Source organism: Notolepis coatsorum (genome assembly GCF_963971535.1).
Source record: "Notolepis coatsorum genome assembly, chromosome: 3".
NCBI lineage: Eukaryota > Metazoa > Chordata > Actinopteri > Aulopiformes > Paralepididae > Notolepis > Notolepis coatsorum.
Genome location: NC_140167.1, coordinates 99957945 through 99981396, shown reverse-complemented (window position 1 = coordinate 99981396; position 23452 = coordinate 99957945). Strand labels below are relative to the sequence as shown.

General features: G+C 44.5%; 1 protein-coding gene across 1 annotated transcript in view; it reads right to left on the bottom strand.

Moving 5' to 3' along the window:
- The window catches only part of igsf3 (immunoglobulin superfamily, member 3), a 468209-nt gene that overhangs the window by 107776 nt on the left and 336981 nt on the right, over nucleotides 1–23452 (bottom strand). The window contains exon 3 of the mRNA XM_084311321.1: nucleotides 7456–7875. Coding sequence (XP_084167447.1) covers nucleotides 7456–7875 — 420 coding nt within the window. The remainder of the gene's footprint in view (nucleotides 1–7455; nucleotides 7876–23452) is intronic.

The following is a 23452-nucleotide window of genomic DNA, read 5'->3' as shown; positions in this document are numbered from 1 at the left end:
GTATAGTCCTCTAATATACACTAAACAATATTCCTCTAATATACACTATAATAGTATATTCCTCTAATATACACTATACAATATTCCTCTAATATACACTATAATAGTATATTCCTCTAATACACACTATACAATATTCCTCTAATATACACTATAATAGTATATTCCTCTAATATACACTAAACAATATTCCTCTAATATACACTATAATAGTATATTCCTCTAATACACACTATACAATATTCCTCTAATATACACTATAATAGTATAGTCCTCTAATATACACTATACAATATTCCTCTAATATACACTATAATAGTATAGTCCTCTAATATACACTAAACAATATTCCTCTAATATACACTATAATATATTCCTCTAATATACACTATACAATATTCCTCTAATATACACTATAATAGTATATTCCTCTAATATACACTATACAATATTCCTCTAATATACACTATAATAGTATATTCCTCTAATACACACTAAACAATATTCCTCTAATATACACTATACTAGTATATTCCTCTAATACACACTATACAATATTCCTCTAATATACACTATAATAGTATATTCCTCTAATACACACTAAACAATATTCCTCTAATATACACTATAATAGTATATTCCTCTAATACACACTAAACAATATTCCTCTAATATACACTATAATAGTATATTCCTCTAATACACACTATACAATATTCCTCTAATATACACTATAATAGTATATTCCTCTAATACACACTATACAATATTCCTCTAATATACACTATAATAGTATATACTCTAATATACACTATTCCTCTAATATACACTATAATAGTATATTCCTCTAATATACACAACATTATGCTGGAGAATCATTAAATACAAACACTAGAATGAGCGAATCAGGGGGAAATTAGGTGAAAGAGACGGGAGGAAAATAAGAGAGAGATGAGGAAGAGAGAGAGAGCGAGAGAGAGGAGGAAAAGAGAGACAGGAGGAAGATAGAGAGAGATAGACAGGCGGAAAAGAGAGACAGGAGGAAAAGAGAGAGATAGTCAGAGAGGGAGAGATAGACAGTGTGTCACCACCCAGTAAAACGCTGATCTCTCAGCATTCCTCTCTTTCTATTTTCCTCCCGTCTATCCATCTCTCCGTCTCTCTCTCCCTCCCTCTCTCTCCCTCCCTCTCTCCCCCTCCCTCCCCTTGGTTTCACCTCTGCAAGAAAAAACACATCTAATTAAAATTCTCTTTGCACCCTCTGAAACAGAGACCCACGCTCTCTCTCCATCTTCCTCCCTTTCTCCTCTCATCTCCTCTTCCTCTCCCTCTTTTTCTTCTCTCATCTCCTCTTCCTCTCCCTATTTTGCTCCTCTCATCTCTCCTCATCTCCTATTCCTCTCCATCTCTTTCTCCTTTCTCCTCTCATCTCCTTCCCTCTCTCTCCTCTCATCTCCTCTCTTCTCTCCTCTCATCTCATCTTCCTCTCCCTCCATCCTCCTCTCCCTCTACGCGTCTCTCCTTCTCCTCCTCTCTCTCGTCCTGTTCAATAGAACCAGACCGTGCTGCTGAGCTGTTGTTTGTGTGTGTGCGCATTTGTGCGAGTGTGTTTTTACATGCAGAACATGAATATAGAAATATGTATGCGTGTGTGAGAATGTGCATGCATGTGGGTGACTGTATATGTGTGCTTATGTGTGTGTGTGTGTGTGTGTGTGTGTGTGTGTGTGTGTGTGTGTGTGTGTGTGTGTGTGTGTGTGTGTGTGTGTGTGTGTGTGTGTGTTTCGTGCGTGCGTGTGTGTGTGTGTGTGTGTGCGCGTGCGGACACATGCATGCATTTATTTACAGTATTAATCTGTGCCGCGTGACGAGTCAGCGCAGAGCTGCGTGGCATCAGAACCACGTGCTTCCTCTCACAATGAGGCGCCGTAGCCCCCAGCTGTCATTATAAAGACTTTAAACACACTTCCAGCGTCGACAAACACCCTCGTGTGGGAAAAGTTCAAAGCCTGCTGTTGGTCTAGAGCTCGTTATGCAGAGAGGAGAGCTGGCTGCGTGAGGAAGACACACACTCTGCATGTCTGACGCACACACGAGTACATACACACACACAGAAGAAATGACTGCACACGTGCACAAGACATGTGTGCATGTATTTGTGGGTGCATCGGAAATGTGTCTCTTTGCTAATAAATTACCGTAATTCCTCTAATAGTAACCCCGGCTTGTATTTGTTTCAACTGTAGCGGATACCAGGCTTGTATTAGGAGGAGGCATGTATAAGAGAGGCCTATATTTCAAATTTTCAAACCGATCATAATGAATAAATCAACATTTTGTGTCAGTTTGAACCCAGTAAAATGTACTGGGTTCATTTATTGAAACCAAGTACTGTATGAAATACGGTAGTAAACAGTGCAAATTACAGGTGGTAAAAAAAAAAGTAAAATAGTGCAATCACAATACTGGTATAATAATAATAATAATAATAATAATAACTTCGTTTTATACAATTCTGAGGTAGGCTTACTCTCTTGGTAAACATTAACACCATACCATTATATGGTATTTACTGCACAGCCAGGCCAGCATATAACAACAATAACAAAATATATTGCCTATGGTAAATCCGTTGAGGGAAATACCGTAATTCCTCTAATATACATGAAACCCGGCTTGTATTAGGAGGCCGGCTTATAATTGCTTAGCTCAACAGCGCACCCGGTCATTAATAGAGACCCGGTTTTTAATTGAATACCGGTTACTATTAGAGGAATTACGGTATTACTTAACACAAATACATCTTATGTTATGCTTTTGGGGACCAGGCAGAGTCTTATTGTGACCGTCTCCACCATTCTCCACTTCTGTCCTTCTGTCTGTGAGGTGTATGCACTTGTCGTTTACACCTCGTATTGATTATGTCTCCGTCGTTCTAAATGCAGTTTCACTTTTAATGTTAAAAGATAAAACCTTTGACACACACACGCACACAAATGCACTACACTCTTTCGTGCTCGTTTCTCTACATGCTCTAAGGGAAATAATCTCCCATGTGAAGCTCTCCCCCGGTGACATCATCATCCCCTCCTCACTCGGTTGGTCCCAGCGTTCTGTCAGTCATCAACATGCTGTGGTCCCGCCTCCTGTCTCAGTGACTTCAGGCCCATCTTTAAACTACCGTGTCTGTCGATGGGAGAACGGGTCATTCTTTCACAATTACTGTCATTTCTTAACCAGGGCAACATAATTCAATGGTAGGAGTTATATATAGGTTTGACTTGACTAATAAGCTGGTATGTGTAAAGCTTAGCATGCTGGTATGTGTAGGCAACAATACATTCTAACTCAAATATCCTCCAACAAATCCACTATGTACAAATGTACAAACACACAGAGAAACATACACATATTCAAATATTCTCTACACACCCTTAGACATACACACACACTACAGATCGCCAAGATTTGCCAAGCAGAGACTCGCACACTATACATGCACGCTTTGTAACATGCAGGTTAATCACAATCTAATCAATGTATTGAATCACATGTATAATCATGATGAGATGAGACATCGATTTTAAATCCAAGTGTGACCCAAATAATCTAAATTGAATTGTTAAGATTCCCATAGATTTCAAACCCTACACACACACACACACACACACACACACACACACACACACACACACACACACACACACACACACACACACACACACACACACACACACACACACACACACACACACACACACACACACACACACACACACACACACACACACACACACACACACACAACACACACACACACACACACAAGGGGTGTCACAATTCTCCAAATCCACGGTTCAATTAGATTTTCGATTAAACCTTTTTTTTCTGCCATTGTTAGACTATCAAGTCTTTATTTGTAAAGATCAACAGATCATTGGTTTTATGCCCCGACGACTGTCATTTACATTTTCTAATTCTTCTTTAAAAGATAGGGTAACAACAGCTACTATAAGGAGGATTTGACTAAACATATCAATGTCAGATGGGTTGTGATACCTTGGTATAATAACAGTAAACAAATGAGATCATTGCTAAAACAAATGGTAGCCTGATCCTCCTAATTTCAACTCAGAACCGGAATCGTGACACCCCTGATATGAATGGTGTGAGTGAGTGAGTGAGTGAGTGAGTGAGTGAGTGAGTGAGTGAGTGAGTGAGTGAGTGAGTGAGTGAGTGAGTGAGTGAGTGAGTGAGTGAGTGAGTGAGAGAGAGAGAGAGAGAGAGAGAGCGAGAGTGAGTGAGTGAGTGAGTGAGTGAGTGAGTGAGTGAGTGAGTGAGTGAGTGAGTGAGTGAGTGAGAGAGAGAGTGAGTGAGTGAGTGAGTGTGTGAGTGAGATAGAGAGAGAGTGAGTGAGTGAGAGAGTGAGTGAGTGAGTGAGTGAGAGAGAGTATGTGGAGGATGACTGTGTGACGCAGCCCTTTGTATCTTGTATCTCCCTCGCACTCATAAAACATTAACATCCTACTTCTAATAATATTTCCCTATCATCCTCTCTCCTTCTCATCATCCTCTCTCCTTCTCGTCATCATCTCTCCTTCTCATCATCCTCTCTCCTTCTCATCATCCTCTCTCCTTCTCGTCATCCTCTCTCCTCCACATCCTCTCTCCTTTTCCCATCACCCTCTCTCCTTCTCTCCTCCACATCATCTCTCCATCTCTCCTCATCCTCGCTCACTCTCTCCTCATCCTCTCTCCTTCTCATCATCTTCTCTCATCCACATCCTCTCTCCTTCTCTCCTCACCATCTCTCATGCACTCACCTTCTCACCCCCCCCCCCCATCATGCTCCTCCACATCCTCTCAGTCTCAGAGTGCTATCTGGGGAGTGATCAAGCATCCATCAGTGATTCAGAGGGACTTAAGGGATGGGGACAAATGAAGGGTTATCTGGCAAGAGACGCTATTGCCAGTTGAGTAATGCCTCGGTAATTCTGCTAATGTGGAGACATTTGTCAGAGAGGATGAGTGATCTCATAAGCGACCCCCTTTTCTTGGACGCTTAACACCAGTCCCTTTGTGGAACACAGTGTAGTGGGCTCATTATAGTGTGGGTGTGTGGAGGAAGAGGAGGAGGAGGAGGAGGAGGAGGATGGGGAGATGACTATGTATGTGCATAGTGTATGTGAAGGGAAGTCCTGGTAGAGATGTGGGGTTCACCCCTGTGTTTCCTGTACAAGAGGTCACAGGGTGATGGCTCATTACAAGATCATTATCATAGGAAGCAGACTTCCTCTTCCCTCGCTCACTCTGTCCCCGTCTCTCCCCCTCTCTCTCTCTTACAAATGGTGTCTGCCTCTCCCTCTCTCACACACACTCTCTGTCTCCCTCCGTGTGTCTCTCTCTGCCTCCATCACTCTCTCTGAGTCCTACCAGTCATGCTGTTAGATATGCTGTCTCTTCCCGTCACTGTCCTGACCCCCTCACTTCCTCACGTGACAACAATACCTCAAAATGCTCCGTACTCACTGCCAGATTCAAACATGAAATGCTCCATTAATTACAGTGCCTCACTTACGCTGGAGGATGAGGACCTTGGTTTCTGGCCTCCTGACCTGTGGGCCACTTGTTGCCCTGGGAGCTAATTAATATGGACTTCTAGTGAACAGTAGCTAACCCACCCTGAACAGTAGCTAACAGTAGCTAACCCACCCTGAACAGTAGCTAACCCACCCAGGACAGTAGCTAACCCACCCTGAACACTAGCTAACCCACCCTGAACAGTAGCTAACAGTAGCTAACCCACCCAGGACAGTAGCTAACAGTAGCTAACAGTAGCTAACAGTAGCTAACCCACCCTGAACAGTAGCTAACCCACCCAGGACAGTAGCTAACAGTAGCTAACAGTAGCTAACAGTAGCTAACCCACCCTGGACAGTAGCTAACCCACCTTGAACAGTAGCTAACCCACCCTGAACAGTAGCTAACCCACCTTGAACAGTAGCTAAGCCACCCTGAACAGTAGCTAACAGTAGCTAACAGTAGCTAACCCACCTTGAACAGTAGCTAAGCCACCCTGAACAGTAGCTAACAGTAGCTAACCCACCCTGAACAGTAGCTAACCCACCCTGAACAGTAGCTAACCCACCTTGAACAGTAGCTAAGCCACCCTGAACAGTAGCTAACAGTAGCTAACCCACCCTGAACAGTAGCTAACAGTAGCTAACAGTAGCTAACAGTAGCTAACCCACCCTGAACAGTAGCTAACAGTAGCTAACAGTAGCTAACCCACCATGAACAGTAGCTAACAGTAGCTAACAGTAGCTAACAGTAGCTAACCCACCTTGAACAGTAGCTAACAGTAGCTAACAGTAGCTAACAGTAGCTAACCCACCCTGGACAGTAGCTAACAGTAGCTAACAGTAGCTAACAGTAGCTAACCCACCCTGAACAGTAGCTAACCCACCCTGGACAGTAGCTAACCCACCCTGGACAGTAGCTAACCCACCCTGAACAGTAGCTAACCCACCCTGGACAGTAGCTAACCCACCCTGGACAGTAGCTAAGCCACCCAGGCCGCATGCTGCATGCTAGCTGAACAGTAGCTAACCCACCCTGGACAGTAGCTAACCCACCCAGGCTGCATGCTGCATGCTAGCTGAACAGTAGCTAACCCACCCTGGACAGTAGCTAACCCACCCAGGCTGCATGCTGCATGCTAGCTGAACAGTAGCTAACCCACCCAGGCTGCATGCTGCATGCTAGCTGAACAGTAGCTAACCCACCCAGGCTGCATGCTGCATGCTAGCTGGTTAAGTCATTGTTGGAAACGCTTCTAATGATGCCCATAAAATAGACACAAGCACAAAAGTGGGTAGTCTGGAGGTTTGGTTTAAGCCCCATCTTACCGCGCTAATGAGCTTAGTGCTAGATTGTGATCAGCAATCAGAAAGGGCCCAGTGTGTGCGCATGTGTGTGTGTGTGCGCATGTGTGTGTGTGTGTGTGTGTGTGTGTGTGGAGGACTAATGTGTGTGTGTTCTAAAATTACATCCGTCAATAGGATGTATTGACATTGAGCATTTCTTTCTCCCTCTCCTCCTTGCTCTCTCTCTCCCTCTCCTCCTTGCTCTCTCTCTCCCTCTCCTCCTTGCTCTCTCTCTCCCTCACATACGCTCTCTCTCTCCCTCTCCTCCTTGCTCTCTCTCTCCCTCTCCTCCTTGCTCTCTCTCTCCCTCTCCTCCTTGCTCTCTCTCTCCCTCACATACGCTCTCTCGCTCTCTCGCTGCTTCCTTGTACATCATCCCCCATTTCTCGCACTCTCATCATCCTTTCTCACATCTTCCTATGTCTATTATCTCTCTTTCCCTCCCTCCCCTTATTTATTTCACTCCTCATTCCCACTGGTACACCCCCCCCCCCCATATTTCCCTCTATTACCCCCCCTCTCCACCTACCAGTGGGCTGTATGCGTAGCTGGGTCTTATCGCCCTGTTTCCGCGTCATGGCGAACCAGGTGTCGTCGGGGTCCTGGATCCACTCCGCGGCCTGGCAGTAGAGCAGACCCTGGTCCAGCGGCTGCAGCGTGTGGATGGTCAGCCGGTAGGCCGTGGCGCTGGTCTTGTCCAGCCTCAGGTCCCCCGCCGCCATGCGCTGGCGGTAGGGCCCGCCGCCGCGCAGCACAAAGTCCCGGGACAGGGTCAGCAGCTCCTGGGGCACAGCGGCGGGGTCCTCGGGGGACCGCAGGTACCAGCCCACGGAGAGGTGGGTGTGCTGGGTGGTGGAGCGGGACACCTCACAGGTCAGCTGCAGCGTGTCGCCCTCCACCTTGGAGAGAGTCTGGGCAGGAGCCGTGACGACCAGGGAGTCAGGGATGACTGATGAGAGAGAGGAGAGGAGGACAGAGGAGGAGAGGAGAGGAGAGGAGAGAGGAGAACAGAGGAGGAGAGGAGAGGAGATAGGGTTTAGCACATGAGAGAAAAAATCTACACGAGAAAGGAGTGGAGGAAATGTTGTCTCTCGTCTGTCACAGTGTCTCTCCATCTCCTCACTGTATCTCTCCATGTCTCTCCTGAGTCCTCACTGCATCTATCTACGTCTCTCCTCACTGTGTCTATCTCTCTGTCTCTCCTTACTGTATCTCTCTCTGTCTCTCCTCACTGTGTCTATCTCTCTGTCTCTCCTCACTGTATCTCTCTATGTCTCTCCTCACTGTATCTCTATGTCTCTCCTCACTGTATCTCTATGTCTCTCCTCACTGTATCTCTCTCTGTCTCTCCTCACTGTATCTCTATGTCTCTCCTCACTGTATCTCTCTGTCTCTCCTCACTGTATCTCTCTATGTCTCTCCTCACTGTATCTCTCTCTGTCTCTCCTCACTGTATCTCTCTGTCTCTCCTCACTGTATCTCTCTCTATGTCTCTCCTCACTGTATCTCTCTGTCTCTCCTCACTGTATCTCTCTCTATGTCTCTCCTCACTGTGTCTCTCTATGTCTCTCCTCACTGTATCTCTCTCTGTGTCTCTCCTCACTGTATCTCTCTATATGTCTCTCCTCACTGTATCTCTCTGTCTCTCCTCACTGTATCTCTCTATGTCTCTCCTCACTGTATCTCTCTATGTCTCTCCTCACTGTATATCTCTGTCTCTCCTCACTGTGTCTCTCTATGTCTCTCCTCACTGTATCTCTCTATGTCTCTCCTCACTGTATCTCTCTGTCTCTCTTCACTGTATCTCTCTATGTCTCTCCTCACTGTATCTCTCTATGTCTCTCCTCACTGTATCTCTCTCTGTCTCTCCTCACTGTATCTCTCTATGTCTCTCCTCACTGTATCTCTCTATGTCTCTCCTCACTGTATCTCTCTATGTCTCTCCTCACTGTATCTCTCTATGTCTCTCCTCACTGTATCTCTCTATGTCTCTCCTCACTGTATCTCTCTATGTCTCTCCTCACTGTATCTCTCTCTGTCTCTCCTCACTGTATCTCTCTATGTCTCTCCTCACTGTATCTCTCTCTGTCTCTCCTCACTGTATCTCTCTATGTCTCTCCTCACTGTATCTCTCTATGTCTCTCCTCACTGTATCTCTCTCTGTCTCTCCTCACTGTCTCTCTCTCTGTCTCTCCTTACTGTATCTCTCTCTGTCTCTCCTCACTGTATCTCTCTCTGTCTCTCCTCACTGTATCTCTATGTCTCTCCTCACTGTATATCTCTCTGTCTCTCCTCACTGTATCTCTCTATGTCTCTCCTCACTGTATCTCTCTATGTCTCTCCTCACTGTATCTCTCTATGTCTCTCCTCACTGTATCTCTCTATGTCTCTCCTCACTGTATCTCTCTCTGTCTCTCCTCACTGTATCTCTCTATGTCTCTCCTCACTGTATCTCTCTCTCTGTCTCTCCTCACTGTCTCTCTCTCTGTCTCTCCTCACTGTCTCTCTCTATGTCTCTCCTCACTGTATCTCTCTCTGTCTCTCCTCACTGTATCTCTCTATGTCTCTCCTCACTGTATCTCTCTGTCTCTCCTCACTGTATCTCTCTATGTCTCTCCTCACTGTATCTCTCTATGTCTCTCCTCACTGTATCTCTCTATGTCTCTCCTCACTGTATCTCTCTATGTCTCTCCTCACTGTATCTCTCTATGTCTCTCCTCACTGTATCTCTCTCTCTGTCTCTCCTCACTGTATCTCTCTATGTCTCTCCTCACTGTATCTCTCTATGTCTCTCCTCACTGTATCTCTCTACGTCTCTCCTCACTGTATCTCTCTCTGTCTCTCCTCACTATCTCTATGTCTCTCCTCACTGTATCTCTCTATGTCTCTCCTCACTGTATCTCTCTCTGTCTCTCCTCACTGTATCTCTCTCTGTCTCTCCTCACTGTATCTCTCTGTCTCTCCTCACTGTATCTCTCTCTGTCTATCCTCACTGTATCTCTCTATGTCTCTCCTCACTGTATCTCTATGTCTCTCCTCACTGTATCTCTCTATGTCTCTCCTCACTGTCTCTCTCTCTGTCTCTCCTCACTGTATCTCTCTCTCTGTCTCTCCTCACTGTATCTCTCTATGTCTATCCTCACTGTGTCTCTATGTCTCTCCTCACTATCTCTCTCTGTCTCTCCTCACTGTATCTTTCTGTCTCTCCTCACTGTATCTCTCTGTCTCTCCTCACTGTATCTCTATGTCTCTCCTCACTGTATCTTTCTGTCTCTCCTCACTGTATCTCTCTATGTCTCTCCTCACTGTATCTCTCTACGTCTCTCCTCACTGTATCTCTCTATGTCTCTCCTCACTGTATCTCTCTACGTCTCTCCTCACTGTATCTCTCTACGTCTCTCCTCACTGTATCTCTCTCTATGTCTCTCCTCACTGTATCTCTCTATGTCTCTCCTCACTGTATCTCTCTGTCTCTCCTCACTGTATCTATCTACGTCTCTCCTCACTGTATCTCTCTCTCTGTCTCTCCTCACTGTATCTCTCTCTGTCTCTCCTCACTGTATCTCTCTCCATGTCTCTCCTCACTGTATCTCTCTATCTCTCCTCACTGTCTCTCTCTCTGTCTCTCCTCACTGTATCTCTCCATGTCTCTCCTCACTGTATCTCTATGTCTCTCCTCACTGTCTCTCTCTCTGTCTCTCCTCACTGTATCTCTCCATGTCTCTCCTCACTGTATCTCTCTCTGTCTCTCCTCACTGTATCTCTCTATGTCTCTCCTCACTGTATCTCTATGTCTCTCCTCACTGTGTCTCTATGTCTCTCCTCACTGTATCTCTCTGTCTCTCCTCACAGTATCTCTCTATGTCTCTCCTCACTGTATCTCTCTCTATGTCTCTCCTCACTGTATCTCTCTATGTCTCTCCTCACTGTATCTCTCTATGTCTCTCCTCACTGTATCTCTCTATGTCTCTCCTCACTGTATCTCTCTATGTCTCTCCTCACTGTATCTCTCTCTGTCTCTCCTCACTGTATCTCTCTATGTCTCTCCTCACTGTATCTCTCTCTCTGTCTCTCCTCACTGTCTCTCTCTCTCTGTCTCTCCTCACTGTCTCTCTCTATGTCTCTCCTCACTGTATCTCTCTCTGTCTCTCCTCACTGTATCTCTCTATGTCTCTCCTCACTGTATCTCTCTGTCTCTCCTCACTGTATCTCTCTATGTCTCTCCTCACTGTATCTCTCTATGTCTCTCCTCACTGTATCTCTCTATGTCTCTCCTCACTGTATCTCTCTATGTCTCTCCTCACTGTATCTCTCTATGTCTCTCCTCACTGTATCTCTCTCTCTGTCTCTCCTCACTGTATCTCTATGTCTCTCCTCACTGTATCTCTCTATGTCTCTCCTCACTGTATCTCTCTACGTATCTCCTCACTGTATCTCTCTCTGTCTCTCCTCACTGTATCTCTCTCTGTCTATCCTCACTGTATCTCTCTATGTCTCTCCTCACTGTATCTCTATGTCTCTCCTCACTGTATCTCTCTATGTCTCTCCTCACTGTCTCTCTCTCTGTCTCTCCTCACTGTATCTCTCTCTCTGTCTCTCCTCACTGTATCTCTCTATGTCTATCCTCACTGTGTCTCTATGTCTCTCCTCACTATCTCTCTATGTCTATCCTCACTGTATCTCTCTGTCTCTCCTCACTGTATCTCTATGTCTCTCCTCACTGTATCTTTCTGTCTCTCCTCACTGTATCTCTCTATGTCTCTCCTCACTGTATCTCTCTACGTCTCTCCTCACTGTATCTCTCTATGTCTATCCTCACTGTATCTCTCTACGTCTCTCCTCACTGTATCTCTCTACGTCTCTCCTCACTGTATCTCTCTCTATGTCTCTCCTCACTGTATCTCTCTATGTCTCTCCTCACTGTATCTCTCTGTCTCTCCTCACTGTATCTCTCTACGTCTCTCCTCACTGTATCTCTCTCTCTGTCTCTCCTCACTGTATCTCTCTCTGTCTCTCCTCACTGTATCTCTCTCCATGTCTCTCCTCACTGTATCTCTCTATCTCTCCTCACTGTCTCTCTCTCTGTCTCTCCTCACTGTATCTCTCCATGTCTCTCCTCACTGTATCTCTATGTCTCTCCTCACTGTCTCTCTCTCTGTCTCTCCTCACTGTATCTCTCCATGTCTCTCCTCACTGTATCTCTCTCTGTCTCTCCTCACTGTATCTCTCTATGTCTCTCCTCACTGTATCTCTATGTCTCTCCTCACTGTGTCTCTATGTCTCTCCTCACTGTATCTCTCTGTCTCTCCTCACTGTATCTCTCTATGTCTCTCCTCACTGTATCTCTCTCTATGTCTCTCCTCACTGTATCTCTCTATGTCTCTCCTCACTGTATCTCTCTATGTCTCTCCTCACTGTATCTCTCTATGTCTCTCCTCACTGTATCTCTCTATGTCTCTCCTCACTGTATCTCTCTCTGTCTCTCCTCACTGTATCTCTCTATGTCTCTCCTCACTGTATCTCTCTCTCTGTCTCTCCTCACTGTCTCTCTCTCTGTCTCTCCTCACTGTCTCTCTCTATGTCTCTCCTCACTGTATCTCTCTCTGTCTCTCCTCACTGTATCTCTCTATGTCTCTCCTCACTGTATCTCTCTGTCTCTCCTCACTGTATCTCTCTATGTCTCTCCTCACTGTATCTCTCTATGTCTCTCCTCACTGTATCTCTCTATGTCTCTCCTCACTGTATCTCTCTATGTCTCTCCTCACTGTATCTCTCTATGTCTCTCCTCACTGTATCTCTCTCTCTGTCTCTCCTCACTGTATCTCTATGTCTCTCCTCACTGTATCTCTCTATGTCTCTCCTCACTGTATCTCTCTACGTCTCTCCTCACTGTATCTCTCTCTGTCTCTCCTCACTATCTCTATGTCTCTCCTCACTGTATCTCTCTATGTCTCTCCTCACTGTATCTCTCTCTGTCTCTCCTCACTGTATCTCTCTATGTCTCTCCTCACTGTATCTCTCTCTGTCTCTCCTCACTGTATCTCTCTCTGTCTATCCTCACTGTATCTCTCTATGTCTCTCCTCACTGTATCTCTATGTCTCTCCTCACTGTATCTCTCTATGTCTCTCCTCACTGTCTCTCTCTCTGTCTCTCCTCACTGTATCTCTCTCTCTGTCTCTCCTCACTGTATCTCTCTATGTCTATCCTCACTGTGTCTCTATGTCTCTCCTCACTATCTCTCTCTGTCTCTCCTCACTGTATCTTTCTGTCTCTCCTCACTGTATCTCTCCATGTCTCTCCTCACTGTATCTCTCTACGTCTCTCCTCACTGTATCTCTCTATGTCTCTCCTCACTGTATCTCTCTACGTCTCTCCTCACTGTATCTCTCTACGTCTCTCCTCACTGTATCTCTCTCTATGTCTCTCCTCACTGTATCTCTCTATGTCTCTCCTCACTGTATCTCTCTGTCTCTCCTCACTGTATCTCTCTACGTCTCTCCTCACTGTATCTCTCTCTCTGTCTCTCCTCACTGTATCTCTCTCTGTCTCTCCTCACTGTATCTCTCTCCATGTCTCTCCTCACTGTATCTCTCTATCTCTCCTCACTGTCTCTCTCTCTGTCTCTCCTCACTGTATCTCTCTATGTCTCTCCTCACTGTATCTCTATGTCTCTCCTCACTGTCTCTCTCTCTGTCTCTCCTCACTGTATCTCTCCATGTCTCTCCTCACTGTATCTCTCTCTGTCTCTCCTCACTGTATCTCTCTATGTCTCTCCTCACTGTATCTCTATGTCTCTCCTCACTGTGTCTCTATGTCTCTCCTCACTGTATCTCTCTGTCTCTCCTCACTGTATCTCTCTGTCTCTCCTCACTGTATCTCTCTATGTCTCTCCTCACTGTATCTCTCTGTCTCTCCTCACTGTATCTCTCTATGTCTCTCCTCACTGTATCTCTCTCTATGTCTCTCCTCACTGTATCTCTCTACGTCTCTCCTCACTGTGTCTATCTCCATGTCTCTCCTCACTGTATCTCTCTATCTCTCCTCACTGTCTCTCTCTCTGTCTCTCCTCACTGTATCTCTCTCTGTCTCTCCTCACTGTATCTCTATGTCTCTCCTCACTGTATCTCTCTCTGTCTCTCCTCACTGTATCTCTCCATGTCTCTCCTCACTGTATCTCTATGTCTCTCCTCACTGTCTCTCTCTCTGTCTCTCCTCACTGTATCTCTATGTCTCTCCTCACTGTCTCTCTCTCTGTCTCTCCTCACTGTATCTCTCTATGTCTCTCCTCACTGTATCTCTATGTCTCTCCTCACTGTGTCTCTATGTCTCTCCTCACTGTATCTCTCTATGTCTCTCCTCACTGTATCTCTCTATGTCTCTCCTCACTGTATCTCTCTCTGTCTCTCCTCACTGTATCTCTCTGTCTCTCCTCACTGTATCTCTATGTCTCTCCTCACTGTATCTCTCTATGTCTCTCCTCACTGTATCTCTCTACGTCTCTCCTCACTGTATCTCTCTATGTCTCTCCTCACTGTATCTCTCTATGTCTCTCCTCACTGTATCTCTCTATGTCTCTCCTCACTGTATCTCTCTCTACGTCTCTCCTCACTGTATCTCTCTATGTCTCTCCTCACTGTATCTCTCTATGTCTCTCCTCACTGTATCTCTATGTCTCTCCTCACTGTCTCTCTCTCTGTCTCTCCTCACTGTATCTCTCTATGTCTCTCCTCACTGTATCTCTCTATGTCTCTCCTCACTGTATCTCTCTATGTCTCTCCTCACTGTATCTCTCTCTACGTCTCTCCTCACTGTATCTCTCTATGTCTCTCCTCACTGTATCTCTCTATGTCTCTCCTCACTGTATCTCTATGTCTCTCCTCACTGTCTCTCTCTCTGTCTCTCCTCACTGTATCTCTATGTCTCTCCTCACTGTCTCTCTCTCTGTCTCTCCTCACTGTATCTCTCTATGTCTCTCCTCACTGTATCTCTCTATGTCTCTCCTCACTGTATCTCTCTATGTCTCTCCTCACTGTATCTCTCTGTCTCTCCTCACTGTATCTCTATGTCTCTCCTCACTGTATCTCTCTATGTCTCTCCTCACTGTATCTCTCTACGTCTCTCCTCACTGTATCTCTCTATGTCTCTCCTCACTGTATCTCTCTATGTCTCTCCTCACTGTATCTCTCTATGTCTCTCCTCACTGTATCTCTCTCTACGTCTCTCCTCACTGTATCTCTCTATGTCTCTCCTCACTGTATCTCTCTATGTCTCTCCTCACTGTATCTCTATGTCTCTCCTCACTGTCTCTCTCTCTGTCTCTCCTCACTGTATCTCTCTATGTCTCTCCTCACTGTATCTCTCTATGTCTCTCCTCACTGCATCTCTCTATGTCTCTCCTCACTGTATCTCTCTCTACGTCTCTCCTCACTGTATCTCTCTATGTCTCTCCTCACTGTATCTCTCTATGTCTCTCCTCACTGTATCTCTATGTCTCTCCTCACTGTCTCTCTCTCTGTCTCTCCTCACTGTATCTCTATGTCTCTCCTCACTGTCTCTCTCTCTGTCTCTCCTCACTGTATCTCTCTATGTCTCTCCTCACTGTATCTCTATGTCTCTCCTCACTGTGTCTCTATGTCTCTCCTCACTGTATCTCTCTATGTCTCTCCTCACTGTATCTCTCTATGTCTCTCCTCACTGTATCTCTCTCTGTCTCTCCTCACTGTATCTCTCTGTCTCTCCTCACTGTATCTCTATGTCTCTCCTCACTGTATCTCTCTATGTCTCTCCTCACTGTATCTCTCTACGTCTCTCCTCACTGTATCTCTCTATGTCTCTCCTCACTGTATCTCTCTATGTCTCTCCTCACTGTATCTCTCTATGTCTCTCCTCACTGTATCTCTCTCTACGTCTCTCCTCACTGTATCTCTCTATGTCTCTCCTCACTGTATCTCTCTATGTCTCTCCTCACTGTGTCTCTATGTCTCTCCTCACTGTATCTCTATGTCTCTCCTCACTGTATCTCTCTATGTCTCTCCTCACTGTATCTCTCTATGTCTCTCCTCACTGTATCTCTCTATGTCTCTCCTCACTGTATCTCTCTGTCTCTCCTCACTGTATCTCTCTACGTCTCTCCTCACTGTATCTCTCTATGTCTCTCCTCACTGTATCTCTCTCTGTCTCTCCTCACTGTATCTCTCTCTGTCTCTCCTCACTGTATCTCTCTCTGTCTCTCCTCACTGTATCTCTCTATGTCTCTCCTCACTGTATCTCTCTCTGTCTCTCCTCACTGTATCTCTCTCTGTCTCTCCTCACTGTATCTCTCTCTGTCTCTCCTCACTGTATCTCTCTCTGTCTCTCCTCACTGTATCTCTCTCTGTCTCTCCTCACTGTATCTCTCTCTGTCTCTCCTCACTGTATCTCTCTATGTCTCTCCTCACTGTCTCTCTCTCTGTCTCTCCTCACTGTATCTCTCTCTGTCTCTCCTCACTGTCTCTCTCTGTCTCTCCTCACTGTATCTCTCTATCTCTCCTCACTGTCTCTCTCTCTGTCTCTCCTCACTGTCTCTCTCTCTGTCTCTCATCACTGTGTCTCTCTCTGTCTCTCCTCACTGTCTCTCTCTGTCTCTCCTCACTGTATCTCTCTATCTCTCCTCACTGTCTCTCTCTCTGTCTCTCCTCACTGTGTCTCTCTCTGTCTCTCCTCACTGTATCTCTCTGTCTCTCCTCACTGTCTCTCTCTGTCTCTCCTCACTGTATCTCTCTATCTCTCCTCACTGTCTCTCTCTCTGTCTCTCCTCACTGTGTCTCTCTCTGTCTCTCCTCACTGTATCTCTCTACGTCTCTCACACCCATACAAAAAACTGCTAATCATTGACACATGCTAGCCTGTAATAATCCCCCCCAGAAAAATCTACTTTGCATTTGATATACTGCAAATATATGCCATCACACACACTGGCATTTAAAGGGTTAGAATTATAAAATGAATATGTGGTGTTATGATCAGGGCTGAAGTTGAATAAAATATTGTATTTATCAATTACAAAAAAACTGAAAATCCATAAAAATCTGTGTTGTTGCTAATCATACATATGCTAGCCTGTTTAACAATAAGTTGTGATGCCATCACAAACACTGGCATTTAAAGCGTACAAATAAAAAAAATGCCTGCACCAGAATGTGCAGTCTTTGTAACAAAAAAAATCCTGGTGGGGGACCCCCAGACCCCCTGCTTAAACAGTGGCCTGACTGGGGCTATATTTTGCACTATATTTCCTGGCCTGAATTATTTCCCCAGTCCGGCCCTGATTAGAAGCCTCCAATGCTTATTAGTGTGTGTGCGTTTGAACGTTTGCATGTTTCAACCATACATTTCCATTTATAAAAAATAAATAAATAAAATGATTATTATTATTATTTTTTTTACCTCCTATAATAGTGGGGGTCACGGCTCTCTGACAGTTTTTTTTGGGTCGCGGCCTGAAAAGTTTGGGAACCCCTGGTCTAGCCTGTACCCCCCAGACATGTTGCTGGCCCCGTCAAAACAGTATCCTATCAGCCTCTCCATGGGCAGGTCGAGGCGTAAAAGTCTTTTATACACAAAAACAGCGTCTCGGCTGTTGTGTCTGGGCCGGGCATTGTAAAAACCCCAAAAGAAGTTCTGAGCTTCCAAGTTGTCATCGGCTAACTGTATATTACACGAGAATTGTTCTTTTCCAGTGAGTGATCAGTGGTTCCGTCAGCGCTCAAGCCTCTAATTTGTCGCTGAATATCATGGGCAAACAGCTGTAAGATTTCATTTTGGATGTTGTTGGACATCCAGTTGTCTCTCTTTTGGAGTCAATTCTTCAACTCGGGATCAGACTCGGTGCGCACTCTTTCCATCATGAGCTGCCATAACACCCCATCCCTATTTGCATCACCCCTCAGTGGAAGCCCCTGACGCCCGAGGGGGGGTATAGGGGAACAGACTCAGTTAACTCTTCAATACCTGATGCTGAGGCTGAACCCGTCGTCTCTGTCTCTCTCTGACGTTTATCAGATTTAGTGGGACTGTCACTGGGACCGGCGGGACGTTTAGAAAATAAATCTGATATTTGTATTTTCTGCAAGTGAGACATTCTGTGCTAGCAAAGTCTGACTACTAGCTCAAATCGACTGACTGCGCAAGCACTGTATCACGGTAGCTCAGTGGTTCGTGGCGCGTGGGAAGGGCGGGAGACGGGAGGTGAATACAATTAGTTGTTTCACCTGTCATTCAATCAGTCTGTGACAGTCTGTCATCACTCGGAAATCTACTCTGCTGCAATCTTGTCTTGTATATAATATACAAATATATAAATACTGTCATATTTTATGCCGCACCCCCCACATCCAACGTGCCTGGATCCAGAGGCAACCGGCTATTCGTCTGCTATTTGTAGATATATCAAGACAACAACGCAACTTGCCCTCAGGGACAATCATATTTAATCTATTTAGATAGAGTATGTATGTATTATTTACAGATAATTGAAGGTACCTCAAAACATGAAACCAAGCCATGTCACACATCGTGTGTGTGTGTGTGTGTGTGTGTGTGTGTGTGTGTGTGTGTGTGTGTGTGTGTGTGTGTGTGTGTGTTACTTGAACAATTTTCACTGTGCTCCTAAATTTCTTTGTGTGCTCCTTGGGAAAAAGGTTAGCGTAGAGCCCTATATATGGAGACATTAACATTACGTTATCAAACATAGGGACGAAAACTGTAAAAAGTGTCAACAATTGTTTTATAGTCTTTATGTTAATTTTCATCATAAAAATTATGTGCCCCCGAAATAAATAAAAAAAAAGTCCCCGAAAATCAATTAAGCGGGGCAAAAAAGCCCTTGAAAAGAAATGTTAATTTCTAACCCTGCTGTCAGCAGATGCTTTCTTTTGATAGTTTGATAAGTGAAACTTTGCGTTGTTTACTACCGATTTGATATGTTTTTTAAATGTAAGATTGGATTTTTATCCCAAGGTATCAATATTCGGATACAACTGTCAACCTTTCTCCTCTGACATAGACATCAGGTGAGACAGTATTCATCAGCCTCTTTGTAAAAAACATGCAACAAGTTTGTTTGGTGTTTAAATGCAGACATGAGTTAGTCAACCATTCAGTGACCGAATTCAGCCAGCCCAGCTCCCACAGCATGTTGATTGGCCCATCTCTCTGACAGACAGCCAGACGTCCCCTGTGCAATACAACACAGCATGTTAAGATCAGAGGAGCGAGAGAGAGATAGAGAGAGAGAGAGAGAGAGAGAGAGAGAGAGAGAGAGAGAGAGAGAGAGAGAGAGAGAGATAAGAGCGAGAGAGAGAGATAGAGATAGAGAAAGAGAAAAATAAATAGAAGCAAGGGAGTAAAGAAGGGGGGAACGAGAGAGAGATAGGAGGGGGAGAGAGAGAGGAGGGGGAGGTGGAGAGGAGGAGCAGACCGATGCAGATGGAATGATGGATGATGGATAATGGAGACAGAGATATGCGACAGCTTCGAGAGGCGTGTTGTTGAGAAATGTTCCACATGTATCTGGAAATACACCCTGTTGCTTTGGAGATGAGCTCTCCAAGGTTCTGACACCATGGGGGTAATTATCTGGTTCCCACCTGTATGTTACCGCTATGCTTTGCTGGCTTCATATCACAACCAGGCAAATTAACATTATAAAATTAACCTTTGATCTCCCGGAGCAACGGTACGTCATGGTATTTCATTTGACTTACTCCAAAGCATTTCATATTACCTAAACATTAAACCCGGGCCACTTATGTGTCAAAGGTTTACCCCATCATTGCATTGTCATCCATCATTATAACACCATACCTATCATTATGCATGGTGATGCATAAACCATACAACTTAATAAGCCGTAGCTCTCATAATATGTGCTCAATCCACACAAATGGTACCTCATTTCCAGTGTTGGACAAGTTACTTTTAAAAAGTAACTAGTTACAGTTACTAGTTACTTCTTCCAAAAAGTAACTAAATTACTTACTCAGTTACAAATTAGAAAGTAACTATTTTGTTACTTTCAAGTAATTTTTTTTACATAAACATACAGAAATCTAAACTATTTTAATGTTGCTGTGGGACAAAGTAAGACTAGCCTCCAATCAAATGCCATGTATGTAGATATTATTATAATTACTATGTTTATATAGTGGATCATACAAACACAATAGATGTTTTGGAACTTTTGAAATGTATTGCCCCTCAACAGGCCACAACTGGGCAACATTAAATGATGCTTGTTAACACTTTGAGTGCCACTCACGAGATATCTCGGGTTTTTAATAGTGACGTTGAATGCCACTCACGAGATTTCTCTGATTTTTATTTTTTATTTTTTTTTAGCGATCTGAAAAATTATTGCATCACCCGAGCCTACCCGAGTATAGCCGAGCGGCGCCGGCGATCACTGTGGAAAAAAGCGCCCCCTGTCGTCTCCCAGATGACATAAGTGATTTTGGAATGGACTCAATGAAAATGAATGGGGAAAAAAATCCGGTACTCCACATTTTCCAGTCCACTGATCCAGCCGGGGTTACCACAGTTCATTCTGGAACCTCAGATCCCTGCTGATCATGGAGTTCTACAGTATCGCGTTGGATCCATACACGTATCGATTTTTTCGAATGGTGATCAGGAATTGGAATATACCAGTTGGATACCATCTGATGTCAGGTAAGGACTCTATGTTATCAGTGGTAGGATAATCAGAGTAAGTTTGATGAAGTTATAAGCTGTTTTGTGAAATGTCTTCTTTCGGTTTCACTGTAAAAGTCCGAGAGGAAATCAACGAGGCGATTATCCGTGCGCGGCCGTAATGTGCTTGCGTGCACGTATAATATTGATAATCTAGCGTTTATTTGAAAACGATTCATAAAAAGGCCGACGAATATCAACGTTGTGGAATATTCCACTAAAAGACGATTTTCATAGAATGGTCTAGAATAGGCTGTTTTTTATATCAAAACGGGGGCTTTTCTAACTGCTCTGAAACGGAAACAACGCGATAAAAAAACAATCTGCCTTGACAGCACTGACTGGAAAATAGTCTTTGATAATGCGATGGGCAGATTAGACACATAGCCATAATTTAAAACATAGATTAGGCGATATTAACGTTAACATTGGCGTCGATGGTGGCATTCAGCCGGTAAAAAGGAAAACCAGGCGTGGCGCTCAAAGTGTTAAGCACTATACCAAAAATAAATAACAAATATATACTGATTGATTGAACATTTTAATGAACAGATTGCAGAATGGGTACAGTACAGCTCAATACACACACTTGTTAAGGGGATGCAGACCAGAGAAAGACTTTCGTCTTGTTTACATCAGGGTCCCCCATTTTCAATTCATGACATTTATGACATACACAACATACAGATATAAGAATCTAATCTAATCATCTAAACAAATCTAATCATGACATTTAAAGACATGCATGACATACAGATATATATATCTCTGACTCTGAGCACCTGAAGACTGTGCTATTAAACCAGGAAGTGCAGCACTATGTCAGCAGAGTAGAGCCTCCACTACTGTGGTGTCCTGCGCTGCAACACGAGTGAACAAAAAAACGCTCGACTGCTTGCTTGTGTTGTTCGTTGGATTCGTTTTGGATTATTTGTCCGCCAAACAAACTGTCAAAACGTACACGGACCACGGTCTCACGCTGACTGAGTCGCTTGTGTTGTCCCTGGGTGTCAGACTCTGGAGGCACCTGCCCACCTCTACCTTTGATTGGCTTACCATGACATTTTACTCAACCTCAGCCAAATTGCGCGCTGAGGTTGGCTGAGAAGGACAGTATGCCTCTCGGCGCAGAGATCTTTCTGATGAAAAAAAAAAAGCTTCAATCATAGACAGTAACGGCACTGCAGATTTTCCCTACTCTATGAATTCGACAAGGTGCAATACCGGCCAGATCCTATTAGGGGCGCTATCGCGCTACTGCAGTGTGCCCTGTGGGAGAACGGATCAGTCTCTTTTTTTTTTCTTTCAACGGAGATTTCAGTAGCAGGATTCTGGATCAGCAGCCTGGATTATGTTTCGAATCGCAGATTTCACCATGCAATAAGGGGATTCATCATCAGCCAATGGACATATCGATCTACCAGATGGCGATCGATAACGGGGACATGCTCGGGGGATCCAACCGGCTCATGGTAAGATCTTTTTCACGTAAATTACATGCTGATCAGAGCTTGCTATGATACTCAACCAGCCGACCAGCGTATGTGGCTACTTAGACGAACACAGTTATTGGTCATCAATAATAATAAACAACGTCCCCCGCCCCCCCCCCCCCTTTCATGCATACATGCTTTGGGATCGTGCCGACCATATGCAGTTTGAGTTATTTCTGTAGCATCTGTAAAACGGAAATGCCATTGGATATAACGTTAGCAGCTATTAGCTCTATATCTAGCCTTCCAGAAAATATATTAGACCAAATCCGCTATAATGCTTATATTCACGGCGCTATAAAATGAGAACCTATTGATGCATTTTTTTTTCTTTGAGCCATTTTGAAGGGACGGTTTATGGACTCAATTGACAATGAGAATGGACAGATAGCAATACTATAAACTAAGTATATATTTAGCTGTACTAAAAAACCCCACGTTTGTTTACAAAAGCTGGCCCTCTACCATTAAATTAGACGGGGCCATTGTGTTAAGATTGGAAGAGTAATCCGTTAGATTACTCGTTACTGAAAAAACTAACGCCGTTAGTAAAGCCGTTCTTTATAACGCTGTTACTCCCATCACTGGGAAAACAAGAAGTAAAAATTCTCAAAATGCCCCTATAGTATGTACTAGGGGTGTAACGGTACACGGAAGCCACGGTTCGGTATGGACCTCAGTTTTGGGGTCACGGTTCGGTACGATTTCGGTACACAGGAAAACAATATTTATGATAATTATATATAATAATTTTGTATTAAGTTATACTTAGTTCCACCTAGGCTTGCTGCGATAGTCAGTCAGTGATAACGGTGTCATTCTGTGTTCAGGAATCCACTTGAGTAAATTAATTGCCTATTGCCCCCACCCCCCACCGTTGTATAGTTTCACTTTCTCTTCTAGACTAGATTTTACTTCATGTGACGCAGAGAAAGACTAGAGAAGAGATGCCATGTTACACAACAATGAGAGGATTTATCAATATTTTGGATTTAAAAACACCGTAGCAGCTCGACTGGAGAGGAGCTCAAAGGACCAGTCCAGATCAGCAAAAGTACGTTTGCGTTTTTTTCTCTCTCGGATCAGCTGGAAAGTAGCACGGAGGTGTGTGTGTGACTGTGTGTGTCTTTCCATTGGTTAACATTATTAGGCGAACAAGAAAACGATGAACATTTTCAGCCTATTGTATATGCTGTGTTACAAACATACTGTATCATTCATGGTTGGTTTTGTTTCAGTGACACCTGTAGGTAAGGGGAGGAGAGGAGGGGAGGAGAGGGGGGGAGGAGGGATCATACAAACAC